The sequence below is a fragment of the Sapajus apella genome, unplaced genomic scaffold, assembly GCF_009761245.1.
Source record: "Sapajus apella isolate SASKATOON/1434 unplaced genomic scaffold, GSC_monkey_1.0 scaffold79, whole genome shotgun sequence".
NCBI lineage: Eukaryota > Metazoa > Chordata > Mammalia > Primates > Cebidae > Sapajus > Sapajus apella.
In genome coordinates, this window is record NW_022437019.1 from 2094038 (window position 1) to 2112388 (window position 18351).

General features: G+C 48.3%; 1 protein-coding gene across 6 annotated transcripts in view; it reads right to left on the reverse strand.

Annotated features, from left to right (window-relative positions):
- Positions 1-18351, reverse strand: part of WWC1 (WW and C2 domain containing 1) — a 187843-nt gene that overhangs the window by 46028 nt on the left and 123464 nt on the right. For all 6 annotated transcript variants that reach the window (XM_032252697.1, XM_032252696.1, XM_032252699.1 and 3 more), the window contains exons 8-11: positions 17527-17600; positions 13793-14035; positions 5572-5661; positions 3606-4141 (exon numbers count right to left, since the gene is read on the reverse strand). In XM_032252697.1, coding sequence (XP_032108588.1) covers positions 3606-4141; positions 5572-5661; positions 13793-14035; positions 17527-17600 — 943 coding nt within the window. The remainder of the gene's footprint in view (positions 1-3605; positions 4142-5571; positions 5662-13792; positions 14036-17526; positions 17601-18351) is intronic.

The following is an 18351-nucleotide window of genomic DNA, read 5'->3' on the forward strand; positions in this document are numbered from 1 at the left end:
CTTCCAAAGTTTTGGAATTACAGGTGTGAACCACTGTGCCTGGGCTTAACTCCCAATTTTGATCCACTCTCTATGGATAAAAGATGGTTCCAGCAAATTCCAACCACCTCTAAATGCGAAAGCAAAAAAATATAAAAAGTCTGCTTTAGGGTGATGGAAGGAGTCACATGTGATTTTGTGTTTTACTATCCCAGGCTCTGGAGTCAAAATGCCTGGATTCAAATCCAGTTCCACCACTTACTGCTTCATGACCTTGAGATACTGACTTAATCCTGTTAAGCCCCAGATGCCTCATTTGTAAAACCTGGATAATAATATCTACTTATAGGGCTGTTGAGAGGACTCGGAGAGGCATTATAGGGGAAGTCCTTAATACAGAGATTGGTGTAGGCAGGCAAAGTGCTCTACAAAACTCATTACAACTATCCTATTGCCACTACTGTTCCTATCACGGTAGATATCTGTACTTTCAATGGCAAAAACTGTAATTACTTTTGCACCAACCTAATAGATCCATCCCTACCCTCCTGGGGCAAAATAACAGCTCCTGGACCCTTAGGACAGAGAAGGGAGAGGTTAAGCACCTGTTCTTCCACTCGGCTTATCCCTTTCCACTCCTAATTCAGCTCCTCCTCTTCCCTACCCTTAACAGAGGTCTTTGAAAATCTCTGATCTGAGGCTCATAACCACGCACTCAACACATGTTGTACATTCCTTCCTTGCCCAAGTAATGAACACCCACGATGTGCCAGGACCATTGCCAGGTTCAGAACTACAAAGATGAATAAGACACTTCCTGCCCTCCTCAGAGGGGTGAAGGCCAGATCCAGATCTTACAACCTCACAGCTAACACCTCTGAGCACCTGCAGACTGACTGGAGGAGGGCAAGGGCTTGCAGCATTGAGGGGCATAGAGTCCAGGGCATGGCAGGCTGGGGATGGCGATGGGTGACAAGGCGGGTCTGGGAGACTGCAAGTGCTGGTGTTGGGGAAGCCGAGCCTGCGACCCATGTCTGCTGAGCCTGCGGAGACCTCCTGCTTTCAGACCCATGCATCTCCACCCTCCACTAAACCACTTAAGGAGATTAATTTGTCTGCTGACTGAACAGCGGCACTAATCGCATAACCTGCTTAGCGTCTGAGCTCTGCCTGGCATTGATCGCTCCAGGGAAGGCTTCTGGAGATGGCACGAAGGAAATGCCATCCAGAGACCTGTGTGTGTCCAGCCTCATGTGCTGTCTTAGGCTCACAAGCTCCAAGGACACCACGGGGGAGGGGAGGAGAGGGGAGGGGAGGGGAGGGGGTCACTTCACAGGACATAGCTGGCATCTGAGTGTCCTCATTTGGCTTAATATTGCCATCAGAGGAACACTCCTTGAGCCTTGTTAGAGGTTCCACCTGTAACCCCTCCTCTCCAGGGAACAATTTTCCGAAGCTTGCCACCTGCTATAGTAGGACGCTTGCTTTTATTTTGAGAGCATTCAGTAAGACTCCCTTCCTGATAAGGGAACCCCAGGGATCTCTCGGCTCCTCTTCTAAGGGAAACACTGGCACTCAAAGCCTTTATTTGACAAGGAAACCTCATTTCCCTGCCACGCTCCTACTGGCCCTTGCACACAAATGGACAATTCTGGGCACAGCAGTGGCACTCCTGCCCACGCCTGAGAGCCATAGGGCTCAAACGGGTCTGGCTACTTCTAGCTGATCTCACCTGGAGCCAGGAGCATGAGCTCTTTGTAGACAGAACTGGGCGCATGGATAATAGTGTGAGTTCTGAGCAGGTGGTCCTTGTGTCAGTCCTGGTCTTGCCATTTCACTCCGTGGGACTAACCTCAGAGAAGTCATTTAACCTCACTTTCCATCACTTTTTTCATCTTTAAGATGGGGATAAAAAGGGCCAGGCATGGGTGGTTCACACCTGTAATTACAGCACTTTGGGAGGCTGAGGCAGGTGGATCACCTGAGGTCAGGAGTTCGAGCCCAGCCTGGCCAACATGGTGAAAGTCCGTCTCTACTAAAAATACAAGAAATTAGCCCGGCATGGTGGTGCATGCCTGTTATCCCAGTTACTCAGAAGGCTGAGGCAGGAGAATTGCTTGAACCCGAGAGGTGGAGGTTGCAGTGAGCCGAGATTGCGCCACTGCACTCTGGCCTGGGCAACAGAGTGAGATTAAGTTTCAAAAAAAAAAAAAAAAAAAAAAAGATGGGGACAAAAACAGCACCCACTTCCCAGAGGTGTTATGAGGGTTAAATTTGTAACTATTCACAGAAGTACCTGAATCCTATACACCTGTACTCCATATATCATAGCTATGATTACCGTGGCCAGGAAAGCCAAGGAGGTCCAGGTGAGTTTACTGAGCACCCTACTCAGTCCTGACCCACACACCTAGAGTCAGATGGGCTTGGTGGGACCCCAAGCACCAGGAGTTGGCCTGAATGTGCACACTGAACTGCCTCCCAGCCTAAGGCATGACAATAAAGGAGTTGGGTTCTGGGGCCAGAAAGACCCCAGTTCCTATCCCTGTTTCCTCACTTGATGGCTAGGTGACTTAAGGCAAGTGACATCGCCTCTCTGAATCTCTAATTCCTCATCAGTGAAATGGACAGAATAAAAATAACTGATTTCACCATATATCAAGCACATTGCCCAACTCACAATATATCCCCAATAAAATTAACTATTATGATTTATTATGTGGTTGTGACTAAAGATAAGGTTTCTCCTAATAAATCTTAGCAGTCAACATCAGCATCATCTTCTATTTTGAAGATTTCAACTTAAATTTTGACCAAGACCAAAATGTTCTTTCTGACTCCATGCAGAATGGGAGTCAGAACATATCATTCCTGGCTTCAAACAGTCACATGGGTCCCCAGTACAGTCAGGACAAAATCCAAACTCCTTAGCACCGCCCACCAGGCCTTTTAGGATCTGGGCTCTGCCTAATTCTCCAGCCTTGTTGGTAACCCCCTAGCTGTGACTCACGGCTTCCTGGCTTTCCTTCTAGTCCCTTGCTCTGACTTTGGAGATTTTGCTCTTGCTCTTTTCTCCAACTCACCATTGAAGCCACATTCAAATGTCATCTTCCTTCACAACCCAATCTGCCCCGGTGGTCCCACCTCCAACCTCAAAGGCTCAGTCACATTCCCTGTTTTATTTTCTTTGTAGTGGTTCTGTTTGGTTGCAGGTTTATTGCCTGTGCTTCCATTTGAACATAAGCTTCATGAGAACAAGGACCCTGTCTGTCTTCAACACAAAATTCTTAGTCATCAACCCAGTGCCTGGCACACAGCATATCTTCTGAATGAATGGATAGATGAATCCGTGTATATCCATTAGCACAGGATGACCTGACACTTAAGTTTCATAAGGTGCTAAATGTCTGTTGGAGGACAAAATCTACCACTGAAAATCCTTAGCATAGGACCTCAAAAATACTGAGCTAATAAATATCCACCCAATAAATATGCTTACCATACAAAGACCTGGCACACAGAAAGCAGTCAGTAAATATTGACTAGAATGATCACTACGGGTTCTGAGCACAGAGTGTCTCTTTCCCTCCTCCCAGTTCCCACCCTCTGGGCATGGCACTCTCTACCTTGGCCCAGCTGCTTGCCCTCCATTCCTGGTTCCTCCATCCGGTATCTTTCCTGGGTGCTGTTACCAAGGCTCAGTTCACAAAGAGTGGCACTCAGTTCTGGGTCTTCAAACTCCAGGGAGTTGAGGAAGGTATCTCCAGCCAGGAGGGGGTCGGCCATGAGAGGGGAACAGGGTGGGGAGGGGGAGGAGAGAGAAGAACGTGGGGACAGGGAGGTCATAGACTTTGGGGTGCCGGACAGGGAACGCAGAGCCTGCAGGCGGCCACCTCCCTCCGCCTTCTGGGTCTTGGCCACCTCGTCCTCGTGGATGGTGGTGATGCAGCCCGAGGGCCGGAAGCCAGTGGCCCCCTCCAGGAGCAGGAACTCCACCTTGCTCTGCAGCTCTGAGTCCAGTTGCTCAAAGGGGTCATAGTAGAGGTCGGTGAAGCTGGCTGAAGTGGAGGAGTCCAGGCTGGATGCAACCAGGGAGCCCCGGCTGGACGTGAGGGATCCGGGGCTGCTGCCAGAGGACAGGGACTGCATGCTGCTTGAGAGACTGGGACACAGAGGGGAAGCACAGTGAGACACACACAGTGAAGTGGGCCCCCTGAGACCTGCTGCTGCACTCTGGAAAGCACCATGATCTCACTAGACTTGCTGGGCAATCTCTAGGGTAGACCCTTCACCCCCACTTCATGGAAAACTGACACCCCCAAGAAGGCCACATAATCAAGACATGGCAGAGCTGGGCTTCGGACTCAAGTTAGCTATCTTAAAAGTCCACTTTTTCCTCTAGACCAAAGCTCCAATTGGCTACATTACATTGTATGGTATTTTTTCATAGTTGAAACCATCATGAAACAAAGACTTCTTAATATCCTTCTTGAAATCAACTGTGTGTGTGTGTGTGTGTGTGTGTGTGTGTGTGTGTGTGTGTGTGTGTGTGTGTGTGTGTGTGTTTGAGACGGAGTCTTGCTCTGTTCCCCAGCCTGGAGTACAGTGATGTGATATGATCTCGGCTCATTGCAACCTCCACCTCCTGGGTTCAAGCGATTATCCTGCCTCAGCCTCCGAAGTAGCCATGCCTGGCTAATTTTTTGTATTTTAGTTGCGATGGGGTTTCACCGTGTTTCCCAGGCTGGTCTCAAACTCCTGAGCTCAGGCAATCTGCCTGCCTCAGCCTCCCAAACTGCTAGGATAACAGGCATGAGCCACTGCACCCGGACCAACTCAGTTTCATACTTTAAAACATCTATCTTAAAAGAAAACTTGACATCCAAAATGTAATTTGAAAAGCAGTATTACTTACTACAAATAGGACACCATTAGAAAAAAAATCTAATGAAACAAAACGTTGTCACTAAATTCCAGTGATGCACTGCTGTCCATGGAGGCCCAGGCCTGAGGCTACTTTCTCTGTGTGGTACAGGGAAGTGGCAGGTATGGGTTTCCTTTTTTTTTTTTTTTTTGGAGACAAGGTCTGGCTCTATCACCCAGGCTAGAGTGCAGTAGCATGATCTCGGCTCACAGTAAGCCTCTGCCTCCCAGGCTCAAGTCATCTTTCCACCTCAGCCTCCTGAGTAGCTGGGATCACAGGCATGCACTACCACACCTGGCCAATTTTGTATTTTTAGTTGAGATGGTGTTTCACCGTGTTGCCTAGGCTGGTTTCAAACTCCTGAGCTCGAGGGATCTACCCACCTTGGCTTCCCCAAGTGCTGGGATTACAGGTGTGAGCCATGACTTCTAAGACTTCCTAGTACCTGCCCGGGGCCTTCTTTGTGCTATCAGTCTGGAGAGGTCAAGGCCCCTATTCCTAGCCACACCAGGTCACGCCCAGGTCTGCTGACATCCACTTGCTGTGCTTCTAAACACCCACACTCAAGCCACAAGGACCAGTGAAGGGTAGAGCCTTGGCTGGGACTCTGGGGACACACATGTCTGGCCATGTGCAGGGAAGCCACGGCCCCACTGCCCACCACTCACCTTTTCAGCTGGGAGTGCAGACTTGCCACCTGTCGAGTGGCTTCCTCCAGTTCTCTCACCAGCTGGTTCCTCTTACTGTTTAACTTTAACCTGGAGGGAGACAGGGAGAGAAAGCATGAGTGGGATGCCCGGAAAGGAAGCACAGGGCATGCACGCTTATCCATGTACACCCAGACCCACAGGCACAAGAACTTTCGGCAAGCATTTTACCACGGCGTCTGGGGAGCTAGAGCCTCCACATGCATTATAATCCTATGAAAGTTGCAATATCGCTCACCCACTATATATATATGTGTGTGTTTATACAGGTACCAAGCACTGTGCCAGGAACATTAGGACACTGCCTTAATTCAGTTGCATGATAATGCTGCATAGAAAGAATGATTTTTACCACTTAGGAGAAAATCGAGGCCCTTACTAGAGTTGCATAATTTGCTTAAAGCTCTGGAATTAGAGGCAGAAGTAGGATTTCACCCAACCATACGCTTCTCTTCTTCCTTCCTCTTCTTTCCCTTCCTCTCTTTTTCAGCTCATATTTATTGAGTGCCCATTTTGTACTGGACCCTGCCCATGCACTGCACTTGGGACAAAACAGTGAGTGAGCAGTCCTTCTTTCTGCTTTTTTTTTCTTTTGAGACAGTCTTGCCCTGTCGCCCAGGCCAGAGTGCAATGGTATCGTCTCAGCTCATTGCAACCTTCACCTTCCAGGTTCAAGTGATTCTTCTGCTTCAGCCTCCCAAGTAGTTGGAATTACAGGCACGTGCTACCACACCCAGCTAATTTTTTATATCTTTTTTTTTTTTTTTTTTTTTTGTGAGACAGATTTTCGCTCTTGTTACCCAGGCTGAAGTGCAATGGTGCGATCTCGGCTCACCGCAACCTCCGCCTCCTGGGTTCAGGCAATTCTCCTGCCTCAGCCTCCTGAGTAGCTGGGATTACAGGCACGCGCCACCATGCCCAGCTAATTTTTTGTATTTTTAGTGGAGACGGGGTTTCACCATGTTGACCAGGATGGTCTCGATCTGTTGACCTCGTGATCCACCCGCCTCGGCCTCCCAAAGTGCTGGGATTACAGGCGTGAGCCACCGCGCCCGGCTTTTATATCTTTAGTAGAGATGGGCTTTCACCATGTTGGCCAGGTTGATCTTGAACTCCAGACCTCAGGCAATCTGCCTGCCTCCGCCTCCCAAAATGCTGGGAGTGCAGCCGTGAGCCACCGTGCCCAGCATGTTTCTGCTCTTATGGGGCTTACACTCTACTGGGGAGAACCGATATTAAAGAAATATTCAAATATCCAGTTAACAGAGTGTGTGACAAGGTCCATGAGAAAAAAGTACACAATGGTAGAAAAGAACACAAAAGGAGAGCCCCAATTTACATTGGCAGGCAGGCCTCTTCCAGTCAAGCGACTCTGTGGCTGAGACTGGCAGTGTGCACCCGGCTCTGTCCCCAGACCATTTTCCCAGCCTTCCCTGCGGCTGGGGGGGCAGTGCATATGACCAAGTTCTGGCCAATGGGATGTGAGCACAAGTAGTTAAGAAAAGTGAGTGTGTCTTCTTCACTGTCTCATGCATGGACTCTTGTGGACTCAAAGGGGAGGCGCCACATGTGGAAAGAGCCTGGGTTCCTGAACAACCACGTGGAAGGCTGCCTGTTAACTGGACATACCCAATTAGATATTATATGAGCAAGAAATAAACCTCTGTTGTGTGAAGCCACAGAGACTCTGGGGGCTGTTTCTTGCAGCAGTTAGATTCCTGACTAGTAGAGGAATTTAAGGATGGATCCTGGACAGGTGTTACTTAGGAAAAGTGCAGGAGGAAAGAACATTCCAAGTAGGGGCTTTAGCAGAAACTTCTTCCTTTTGATGTCACCATGACTGTGATGAGGACAACGGGCAGGAGGCTGAAGACTGAAGGCAGGGAGGGTGGCTGTGAGGTGTCACTGAGATGGTGGAGGCCTAAGAAATGCAGAGACAGAAACAGTGCCTGGGCTGCCAGAGTGGGTGAGGCTGAGGGAGTAAAGTAAATGAGAAGACTGTGTGGCTACTGCAGTGGGCAGCCAAGTGGACCTGCAGATGGCATCTGCTGAGAGGAGAGGGCGGAGGCAGGGGAACCCGGGGGAAGAGAAGAGCTCTCTTATGGATGTGTGGGTATGAATGCTGAACACACAGGCTGCTATAAAGGTCGGCGGTGGGTGGCTGGGGGGGAATCCCCATCAGATGGATCAGCACCTCAATGAGATTACCATCTGTTCTGGGTTGATTTTTGTCCCCCTGAAATCCTACATTGAAGTTCTAAGCCCCGGTACCTCCCAATGTGATTGTATTTGGAGATAGGGCTTTTAAGAAGTAATTAAGGTAAAATGAGGTCAGTAGGGCAGACTCTAATCCAGTATGACTGCTGTCCTTACAAGTGGAGATTAGGACACAGGCACAGGGGGAAGGCCATGTGAAACAGAGGGAGGAGGAGGCAATTTACAAGCCGAGGGAAGAGACCGCAGAAGAAAGCAACACTGCTGATGTCTAATCTTGGACTTCTAGCTTCCAGACTGTGAGAACATAAATGTCCACTGTTTAAGTCACCCAGTCAATCTGTGGTATGTGGTTACGGCAGCCTTGATAGACTCATGCATCATCTTAGGGTAAAATACAGAAGGGAAAACAAGGGAAGGCCGAGGACCAAGCTCTGAGTACACACAACATTCCGAGGTTGGGTGGACCAGCAACAGTTAGCAAGGGCGCTGGAGAGAATGGGACCAGAGAGTCAGGAGAAGCTAGTGGACATGATGGAATGCCACAGGACTGGAAGCAAAGATTTTCACCCAGGCATGCCCAACACCAAAGCTCAATTCAGCAAACTATCTCCCCGGACACAAAATCCTTGTGTTTGGAAGAGACTTCCGGCTTTAGGACCATATCTCAGCCTGATCTCTCCTGAAATCCCACCTGGAGGGCAGCTTGGGTGGGCTCCAGCGTATGTCTTTGCCCCTGGAATGGCTCTCCAACCCCTGGAGTGGGCCCACTACAAAATAAAGGGCCCCGTCAAGCAAGACTGTGCCCTCACAAACTCACGACCTGGTCTGCTCCCATGTCTACTAGGCTAGTCATTATCAGCTTGTGGCCTACAGACCACCTGCATCAGAAAGGGAGGAGTGCTTATTGAAACACACATTCCTGGACCCTACTTTGACCTGCTGAATCAAAAAGCCCAGCAGCAGGGCCCAGAAATCTGCCTTTTCATTAAGGCACACCAAGGTTTACAAGCTGCTGCACTGATGGGGGACGGCAGAGAGGCAGAGGGTGTATCTTGCTCACCCAGCACCTAGCACCCAACACAATGCCCACCATGTAGACATGCGCAGTATTTGCTGAATGGATGACTTTTGCTCCAGATGAAGCTGGCAGAGTTTATGAACTCTGCTGAAAGGCGTGCATGTTATACCTTCCATAGACAGATGTGTTCCACTGTTGGCCCCATCCCCTCATGTCCGCCTGCTAAAGAGGGAATGGCTGACTAGCTGGTCCCTGGACTGGGGAGTGGACCCAAGATACAGCTAACCCAGTCTGGGGCCTGGGAGAAAGGGCTCATTTTCATGGAAAAGTCAAGTCATACCATCCCTCTACCCACACACCCAAACCCCAGCACATGCCCTGCAGTAAAGACCAGAGCTTGCTCTAGACACAACTGAAAAGTGTTGTGGGATGGGTTAGGCTCATTACTGGGCAACTGAATTTGTGAAATTACAGAAAAGACAACAGGAGCAGCAGGCAGAGTGACCTTGGCGTGGTTTTTGGTCAGCTCAATCCCTGGCACTGTTCTAGTGCCTGAGGCTGGGGTGGGGGTGTGCAGTAGGCTGGCAGATGGAACCTGTAATGAACACAAGCCTTGACTTTCAACAGAATGGACAAGGCTGTGGAATCTCTTGACTCTGTATAAAAGGAAAGCTCAGGAACAGTTGAGGTCCAGGATCAAGGAGCAGCTGGGGCTCACCATTTTTTCCTTGGCTTTCCTCTTCTTTGTGGGAGAAAAGCCAGAGAGGTGTGTTCTGGGAGGAGATGTAGGTCCCCAGTGAAGCCTCAACAGGACGATGAGGAGTCTGGGAGATAGGCTGTCATGACGTCCTGGCACTGGGGGCTAGCTGCTGCTAGCAACACACAGGTGCCAAGGCCACCTCCCAGTGGCATTGAGCTTTGCAGGATAGATGGCACGCGTGTGTGATGCCTGGCACACACTGGGAGGCCAAGAACACATCAAGCGTGGAGGCAGGTAGAGGATCCAAAAGGTGGGGCTGGAGTCCCCACAAGCTGTAGCTCAGAACCTTGTGTGCTGCTTAAAAATGTAAGAACCTGGGCTGCATCTCAGGGATGAAGGATCAGTCCCTAGGGTGGGTCCAGGAAGCCCGTGCACTAACGAGCATCCTGCATGACTGCACGCCTGCTCTGGGGAGCAGTGAGGAAGGCCCTCAGGAAGGAGGGAGAGGCAGAGGGTAGGATGAGGCTTGTTCGGATGCCGGCGAGTCTGACTGATTTGTGAGTGGGGTTTGGCAGGTCCTATGGTCAGCCTCTCCTGGATGTGTCTATTCCTGTCCTCAAAGGCACCTTGAATGTGAGGCTGTTGTGTGAAGGTGAAGAGCATAATAATCCCATTTTGAGAGAGAGAGAGAGAGAGAGAGAATAGAGAAAGAGGAGCGAGGGGAGACAGAGAGAAACAGAGACACTAAAAATAAATACACACACCATGAAAAACAGAGAAGGGAAACAGAATGCTAGAGTCAGAAGGATGAATAGACAGACAGACACGGAGCTGGAAGGAAACAGCTGCAGACACAAAGACAGCTGGGGTGGCTTTCCTGTCTTCCCACTGTGGGAGGCTCACAGCCACGAGCGTGGTACCCCATTCCCGTGGGCTCCTTCCTTAGACTCCTCTTAGGGCACACATGGCTGCCTGCCTATATGCCCTCCAGCTTTGCTACCATTGCATTTGGTCCAAGCACCCTCCTACCAGGCCCTTTGAGCTGCCCACTCGGCAGCTGCAGAGGAGTGGAGGTTCTGGCCTCCCTGTACTAGCTGTGTGAACTCACTGCTCCGGCGGAGCCAGCAGACCTTTGAAAGATGGGGTTGAAGGCAGTAATAGAAGGTCTTCTGCATGGGCAGCACCCTAAAGTGAGCACAGCCTCTGGGGCTAGCAAACCTGGGGTCTTCTAATCCCAGCTCTGCCACTTAGGGATGTTGGTGAGCCTCAATTTCCTCATTTGTAAAATGTGGATTAACCTCAGGGTTCCTGGGAGGTTTAAATGAGATTACATAGGCTACAGTGTGGCACGGGATAGGAGCTTTTACATGCGGTATATCTTAGGGGTCCCTAAGAGCCTCCAATTTGAGTTTCAAGAAACCAACAGTTTTACAGAAGGGAAGAGCCTCAATTCACAGCCTGGTCTAATTGCCTGCCTTCGTACCATATATGTAGTTAATGTAACTACATCAATTAACATTGCAGCTAGGTTCTTGCCAACTGCAACTTTAAGCAAAATAATGTATACCAAGTTCTCAATTTTTTTTTTTTTTTTAATAAAGTTGATGGAGCTGGGAGCAGTGGCTCATGCCTGTAATCCCAGCACTTTGGGAAACCAAGAAGGGTGGGTCACCTGAGGTCAGGAGTTTCAGACCAGCCTGGCCAACATGGTAAAACCCCGTTTCTACTAAAAAACAAAAATTAGCCGGGTGTGGTGGCGCACACTTGTAATCCCAGCTACTCAGAGGCTGAGGCAGGTGAATCCCTTTAACTTGGAATGTGGAGGTTGCAGTGAGCCGAGATCACACCACTGCACTCCAGCCTGGGCGACAGGGCAAGACTCCATCTTGAAAAAATAAAAATAAAACATAAAGTTGATGGAAAAAAATTGGTTTCATTGTATGTACTTTTGCTTCAAGTCACAGTTTTCCAAAAACCTGTTAACAAATATTATGTGAGGACTTAAAGTATCCCATTTTTTCTCTATTAGGCATGTGAAACCCATATTGGTCAATGACTTGCTCAAGGTCAGCAGGTGAGAAGGGTGTTGCTTTGGACCCAACAAGGAGTGAGGCTGCCATGAGTCTGTTCTCTTCAGCTGCTGGCTGTGGGGATGATGAATAGCTAAGGGCTTCCCAGTGGCAGTTATAGGGTCTGGGAGCAAGTGAGGGACTGAGGGAGACACAGAGGTCCAGTAAGGGTCTGCCCAGTCAGCTAACCATTTATTCTTTCAACAAACACGAAAGGCATGAGGGCATATAGACACAGGGCTTATCCCCAAATCCCAGAGAAAGCAGAGTGGAGCCATGGTGCTAAAGAAACCTAGCCAAGTGCTTGCAAGGGTTGCAGAACACAATTATTCAAGCTCTGTCCTTCTCCTTCTCCCACCAACTGGTGGTGGGTCAGGGCTAATCAGCTGCTCCTGCCAGTGAAGAATGGAAGAGAGGAAATGGATATACTTTGGACATCACTGCTAGCAGTTCTGACTAAGCAACTAGCGGGGAGAGATTCCCAGCATCGGTGAGTCAAGGGAGTTTCTGAAGCCATGAGAGGCTAGGCAAGGGCTTGGTCAACCTGACCCACCTGGCACCATGCCATGTGCAAGTGGGGCTTACTCAGTTGCTAGGATGGTACTGCAAGGAGGGTGCCTTAGAGCTCGAAGGTCCCCTGAAAGACCCATGATGGGGTGACAGAGTGAGCATATACAGGCATCTCTAGGACGCCCAGACTGCTTCAACTGAGGCAATAGGCATGTTTACTGGCTTCATAAACTGGGCTTCGGCCTCTGATTTTACTAGCAAAAGGAATTCCCTTGCTGGCCGCGAACACCACACACACACACACACACACACACACACACACACACACACTCACTCACTCTTAAAAATCACTAGCTTCACTTCTAAGCTCCTTAGAGGCAGGAACCTCGCTGAATAAAGCCTCCTGCCAAAAAATGGTGAAATAACTAGAGTAGATTTAAAGGTCATGGGGCAGGGACCATGTCTTGTTAATTTCTGAATCCCCCAAACTGCCCTGCACACACAGTCTGTGCAGCAAAAGGTTTCTCGAATGAATGAGTAAACATTGGCTGATGAACAGAATGAATGAATGAACGTGAAGCTGGAGAGGGTAAAGCCTACAGTGAACAGTGTTGCATTCTGTGCAATGTGGGTGAGGAGGCTGGTGGGAACACTGAAGGAAATAAACAAAGGCAATGTCTGTAATAAGGTCTAAATTAGAGAAATAAAGCAGTGGCTTTTAGGTTACATCAAGCCCATAGATGAAGCTGATTTGCATATATATTTTTTAAATTTTGGATTTAGTTCCCAATATTTAAAAATAAAAAATCCAAACGATTCTTTTGTTTGAAGTACCGGCAGCTCTGGCAGCCCAAGGCCTGCACCCCCATTAGCTGGAGCAGAGAGGCAGCACCTGCTTTAGACAAGTGGGGTCTGTGCACTCCGGTCTGACACAGACCACTGCCAGATGGGTCTCTAGCATTTCTGTGACCTGCTTCGCTCCCATAAGCATGCCAGTTTGCAACCCCCATCCACACCAGTGTTTTTCAAACTGCAAACTGCAACCCCTTACTTAGCATGTGGTGAAATCAATTTGGTGAGTCATGACCTGCATGAAAAGAAATGCAACAGAAGAGAGAAAACATCCGAGGACCATCACAGGTAGAAAAAGCATGCACTCAGCCGGGCACGGTGGCTCATGCCTGTAATCCCAGCACTTTGGGAGGCCGAGGCGGATGGATCACTTGAGGTCAGGAGTTCGAAACCAGCCTGTCCAACATGGCGAAACCCTGTCTTAAAAAAAAAAAAGCATGCACTATTTTGTGAAACTTGTATCAGGTCACAGTATAAAATGTGCATCACTGTCAAAAAGTTAGAAAATGACTGCTCTAAATTATATAGAGTTATGTGGCTTAGTTGAGTCAGAAGATATGCTTTTGAACACAATCACCTAAGCAGACTCTTTGGTAGCATGATTCACCATGCAAAGTACCAGGGTGGCTGGTGCACTGGATGGTGAATCATCTTTGCTGATTTTCTATGTCGGCAAGCTGAGAGATCTCTGAACTAAGCGTGCTCAGGGTGGAGCCCTGGCACCCTGGAACCCCCTCATCCTTTCCCTATCTGGGGGCTGGAGGATGGACTGCCAGTGAGAGAAGGGTCCTATACACCCTGGGGCCCCAGCCCCACCTCTCCGTCAGCGCCTTGCTCTGGGTGTCCCGGGCTGCCTGCAGGTCCTTCTCCAGCCGCTTCCGGGCCATCTCCAGCTGCTCCACCTCCCCCTGGGTCCACTTGCGGGGGCTGATGAAGCGCATCTCCTTCAGCAGCTCCTCCTTCTCGTTGATGAGGATCAGTCGGTCCCTTTCTGAGTCCAGCACCCCAGGCCAGGCCTCACTGTCAAGCTTGGCCAGCTGGATCTTCAGGTTGGCGATCCTGGGGGCCGAGAAAGCAAGCGTGATTGGTGTGCCTAATAACACTGCAGGAACAGTTGAGGCCGTGAAGAAACAAGACATCTCAGAGCAATCTTTGACAGTTACTGTCTTCCTTTGATCAGCATGTCATTTTGAGGAACCTATTTTTATCTAAACAAACACATGTGGGTGCCTACCATGTGCCAACAATGAAGTAGGCTCTGCAGAGATGGGGTACAGACATGAACAAGGCAATGTCCTTGTCCTATTCCTGGTACAATAGAGATGTGGATTCAGCACCAGGCAATAACCTCTTACCACTGGCTGTGTGGCCTTGGGCAATTGCTCATCCTTCTGAAGGGAATAACAAAAGCTCTTTCCTTATGCCGTTTTGGTTGAAGGTTTTATGATATAATCTATAACCTGCAAAGCACAGTACTTGGCACATAGTAAGTCCTTGCTACTGTTGTTATGACCTGGTGTCACCACTTATTAGGTATGTAACATTGGGCCAACTCCCTAGGCCTTAAAGATAAGAAAAATTCATTTCTCAGAATGGTTGTGAAGGGTGTCTGGCACAGAGCAAATACTGAGTCACTGGTAGTTCCAGACCATTAAGACTACAACTACTGACCATGTATTCTCAACTCAGAGAGAGGTAGTGGCCCTGTGTGAACAACTGTGGATTTGGGGTTAGAGGCCTGGAGTTGGAGTCTTGGTTTGCTCTGGCCTTCCTCATGGAAGGGACCATTTCTCAAGAAATCATTTTGGTGTCATAAGCTTCTAGCACAGACTGGTATACGCAGGCACTTAATAACAGTGAAAGAGCTGGCAGCCTTATTGCTTAACTTCTCTAAGACTCAGTATCCTCATCGATAAGGCAGAGATGATATGATACCTATAGGGTGGGTTATGAGGGCCAAATGAGAACACAGCAATAAGAGCCCTTTATACATTGTCAGGTGTTAAATAGACCTTTGGTATTATTATCATTGGGCCAAAATAAGATTCACAGTATAACAATGAACATTGCTGCAAATATCTAACAACAATCATGACATCATCCTTTAGGACTTGGCCTCTGCAGCATACCATCAGCTCTCATGTCCTGGCTACCCCATCCCTAATGGGTGGGGAAGATAGAAGCTGTTAACCTGGTTGGACAGACGCCCAGGTAGGATATGATGCACCTAAAATTGCAAATCATAAACCTGGCCAATACTTGTTGAGACCAGAGGCCTCTGGGATCCCAGTTCAATCTTACCTGCAGACAATATGGCCCAATTCTTTGTCAGAACACAGCTGGGGACAAGATTCACCATGAAGTGCAGCAAAAATTCCATATAGAGAAACATCTAGATTTGCTTATTCCCTAGCCAAATGTTCCAGGAGGAATTCTTATACACTTGACCCTTGCAGGACCTCCCACAGACACCAAAATCCATGGATGCTCAAATGCTTTACATAAAATTGCATAGTGTTTACATACAACCTATGTGCATCCTCCTGTATACTTAAAATCATCTCTACATTACTTACAATACCTAATACAATGTAAATGCTATGTAAATAGTTGTTATACTATATTAAGCATTTTTATTATTTTTAATTTTTTTCCTGGATACTTTTGATCCTTGGTTGGTTGAATCTACAGATGCAGAACCTGAGGGTACAGAGGACCAACATATACATGAATGATATATCAAGATTAGCTTTGAGACAATTTTGTAGCTGCTGTTCTCCAGCACTTTGATAATGAAATGGTATAGTAAGGCCTGGCAGGGGCTCCATCATATGCTTTACTCTCCAGTAGACTTTTCTGTCAAAGTGGCAAGGCAACTCCCAGCAATTCAGGGCTTACATACTACCAGGTTAGCATACCAGCAAGCAGGGTGAAGTAATGGAGAGAGACTAAGTCTATGTAACAGCACCTGAGTCCCTGGATCCAGCTGTGCCTGAAGCTAGCTATCTCAGGACTTTGGAGTTAAATAAGCCAATACATTTCCTTTTTGCTTCCTCTGATTTCTATCAGATTTCTGTCATTTCTACAAAGAGTTCTACTATTCACACAGCATTGGCAGAGGGGCAGAGCTGGACACTGCCATACTTCACCTGGCCTGGCTGAGAAGGTCCACAGGCCAGGCAAGTTAGTCTAGGGAGGAATGGATGCAATATGCCCAGTTTCCATCCACACCACAATGACCAGGGCATGCTTTGCCAATAAGGCTGGCTCAGAGTACAGAAAGATCATGAACTTGAAGCCAGACTGTCCAGGGTTCAAATTCTGCCTCTACTACCTAGAAAAGTCATGAAATATCTTGGTCTTACCTTTCTTCTCTCTAACATGGAGATAATAAGATAGAACCTGTGCTGTAAGGTTGCTTTGAAAATTAAAGAGAAGATATATATACAAATGTTTTAGTGCAATAAACGATCTCAGCCAAGTGTAGTGGTACATGCCTGTAATCCCAGCTACTCAGGAGGCTGAGGTGGGAGGATCAATTAAGGCCAGGAATTCGAGACCAGCCTGGGCAACATAGCAAGACCCTGTCTCTAAAAAAGATAACAAAGTAATTAAAAAAAACACAAAAAACAAGTCCAATCTGTGTAGGCCTATAACAGATGTTCTAAAAATGTCAGCTTTGATTATTATTTTGATTTTATTTTTGGTAGTGGAACCTGACTGCTTAGGATTCTGTGAAGCCACAGAACATCTATATCCCAGAGGTCTACACTGCTTAAAAGCCCCGCTTGCTCCCAGCTGCACAGGAGACACTGAAGTGGGTAGTGTCCATAGTCTTTTTAGCCTGTTGCTGACATCGCAGTTGTACCTCTTCAAACCAAAATGCTTATAGGATCATGTAAAAGCCTTGGTTATAGAAATCAAGACAGGCAAGTGGGCAGGTAACTTGGCTTTGAGGTTAAACAGATCTGGGTTCAAAGCAAAGTTCCACTCTCTATCTTGTGAGGTGTCCTGGGTGAGTCATGTCCTCTCTGAATTTCAGAGAGGATTAAAATATAAAGATGGCAGGCCAGGTGCGGTGGCTCAAGCCTGTAATCCCAGCACTTTGGGAGGCCGAGGCGGGTGGATCACGAGGTCAAGAGATCGAGACCATCCTGGTCAACATGGTGAAACCCAATCTCTACTAAAAATACAAAAAATTAGCTGGGCATGGTGGTGTGTGCCTGTAATCCTAGCTACTCAGGAGGCTGAGGCAGGAGAATTGCCTGAACCCAGGAGGCGGAGGTTGCGGTGAGCCGAGATCGCGCCATTGCACTCCAGCCTGGGTAACAAGAGCGAGACTCCGTCTCAAAAAAAAAAAAAAAAAATACATATATATATATATATATATATATATATATATATAAAGATGGCAATAGCTATTGTCATAATCTTTGTGAGAATTAAAGAAGATGAAGTGTGTCAAAAACCAAGCACAGAGCAGGCATCTACTACAGCAGGTATTATTTTTGGAACCATCCTGCCCCTAGCCCTAGCCCCAGCCCAGTTACCTTCTCTTAGCCTCTTCATATCGAAGGCGCAATCTGACCTTCTCTGCCAACTGATTGTTGCTGCTGGTGCCGAACTAGAGGAGAGGAACAAAGTCAGGAATTATGTGGCTGTTGTGGCCGGCGCTGAGTTGGGTTTCAAGAACTCCTGAGAGGCTCGACAGCTTGCGTGGGCAGTAGCCAAGAATAGCCCCCCGTGACTGGGCTGGCGTGCAGACTGCAGGGAAGCTGGTTAAGCAAAAACACTTTCCTCCCTTCAGGCCACAGGGAAAGCCGTAAACTCAGACATCTATCACTTTGAAAATAGAAGCCAAAGGCTGGGAATATCATCCTGCAGCCCCAAATGGCTTGGCTTGGAGCCAATTCAAGCCATAGAAGCGTGGAGGACAGTTGGTGAGAAGAGAACAGGGATAGCCAATATCAAGAAAGCCATTCTGGGGGGCACTTAGGAGGGGATCAATTGAAAACTCAGAGAGGTGGCTAGGTGCGGTGGCGCATGCCTATAATCCCAGCACTTTGGGAGGCTAAGGCGGGCGGAACATGAGGTCAGGAGTTTGAGACCAGCCTGGCCAGCATGGTGAAACCCCATCTCTACTAAAGATACAAAAACTAGGCCGGGCGCGGTGGCTCACGCCTGTAATCCCAGCACTTTGGGAGGCCGAGGCGGGTGGATCACGAGGTCAAGAGATCGAGACCATCCCGGTCAACACGGTGAAACCTCGTCTCTACTAAAAATACAAAAAATTAGCTGGGCATGGTGGCATGTGCCTGTAATCCCAGTTACTCAGGAGGCTGAGGCAGGAGAATTGCCTGAACCCAGGAGGCGGA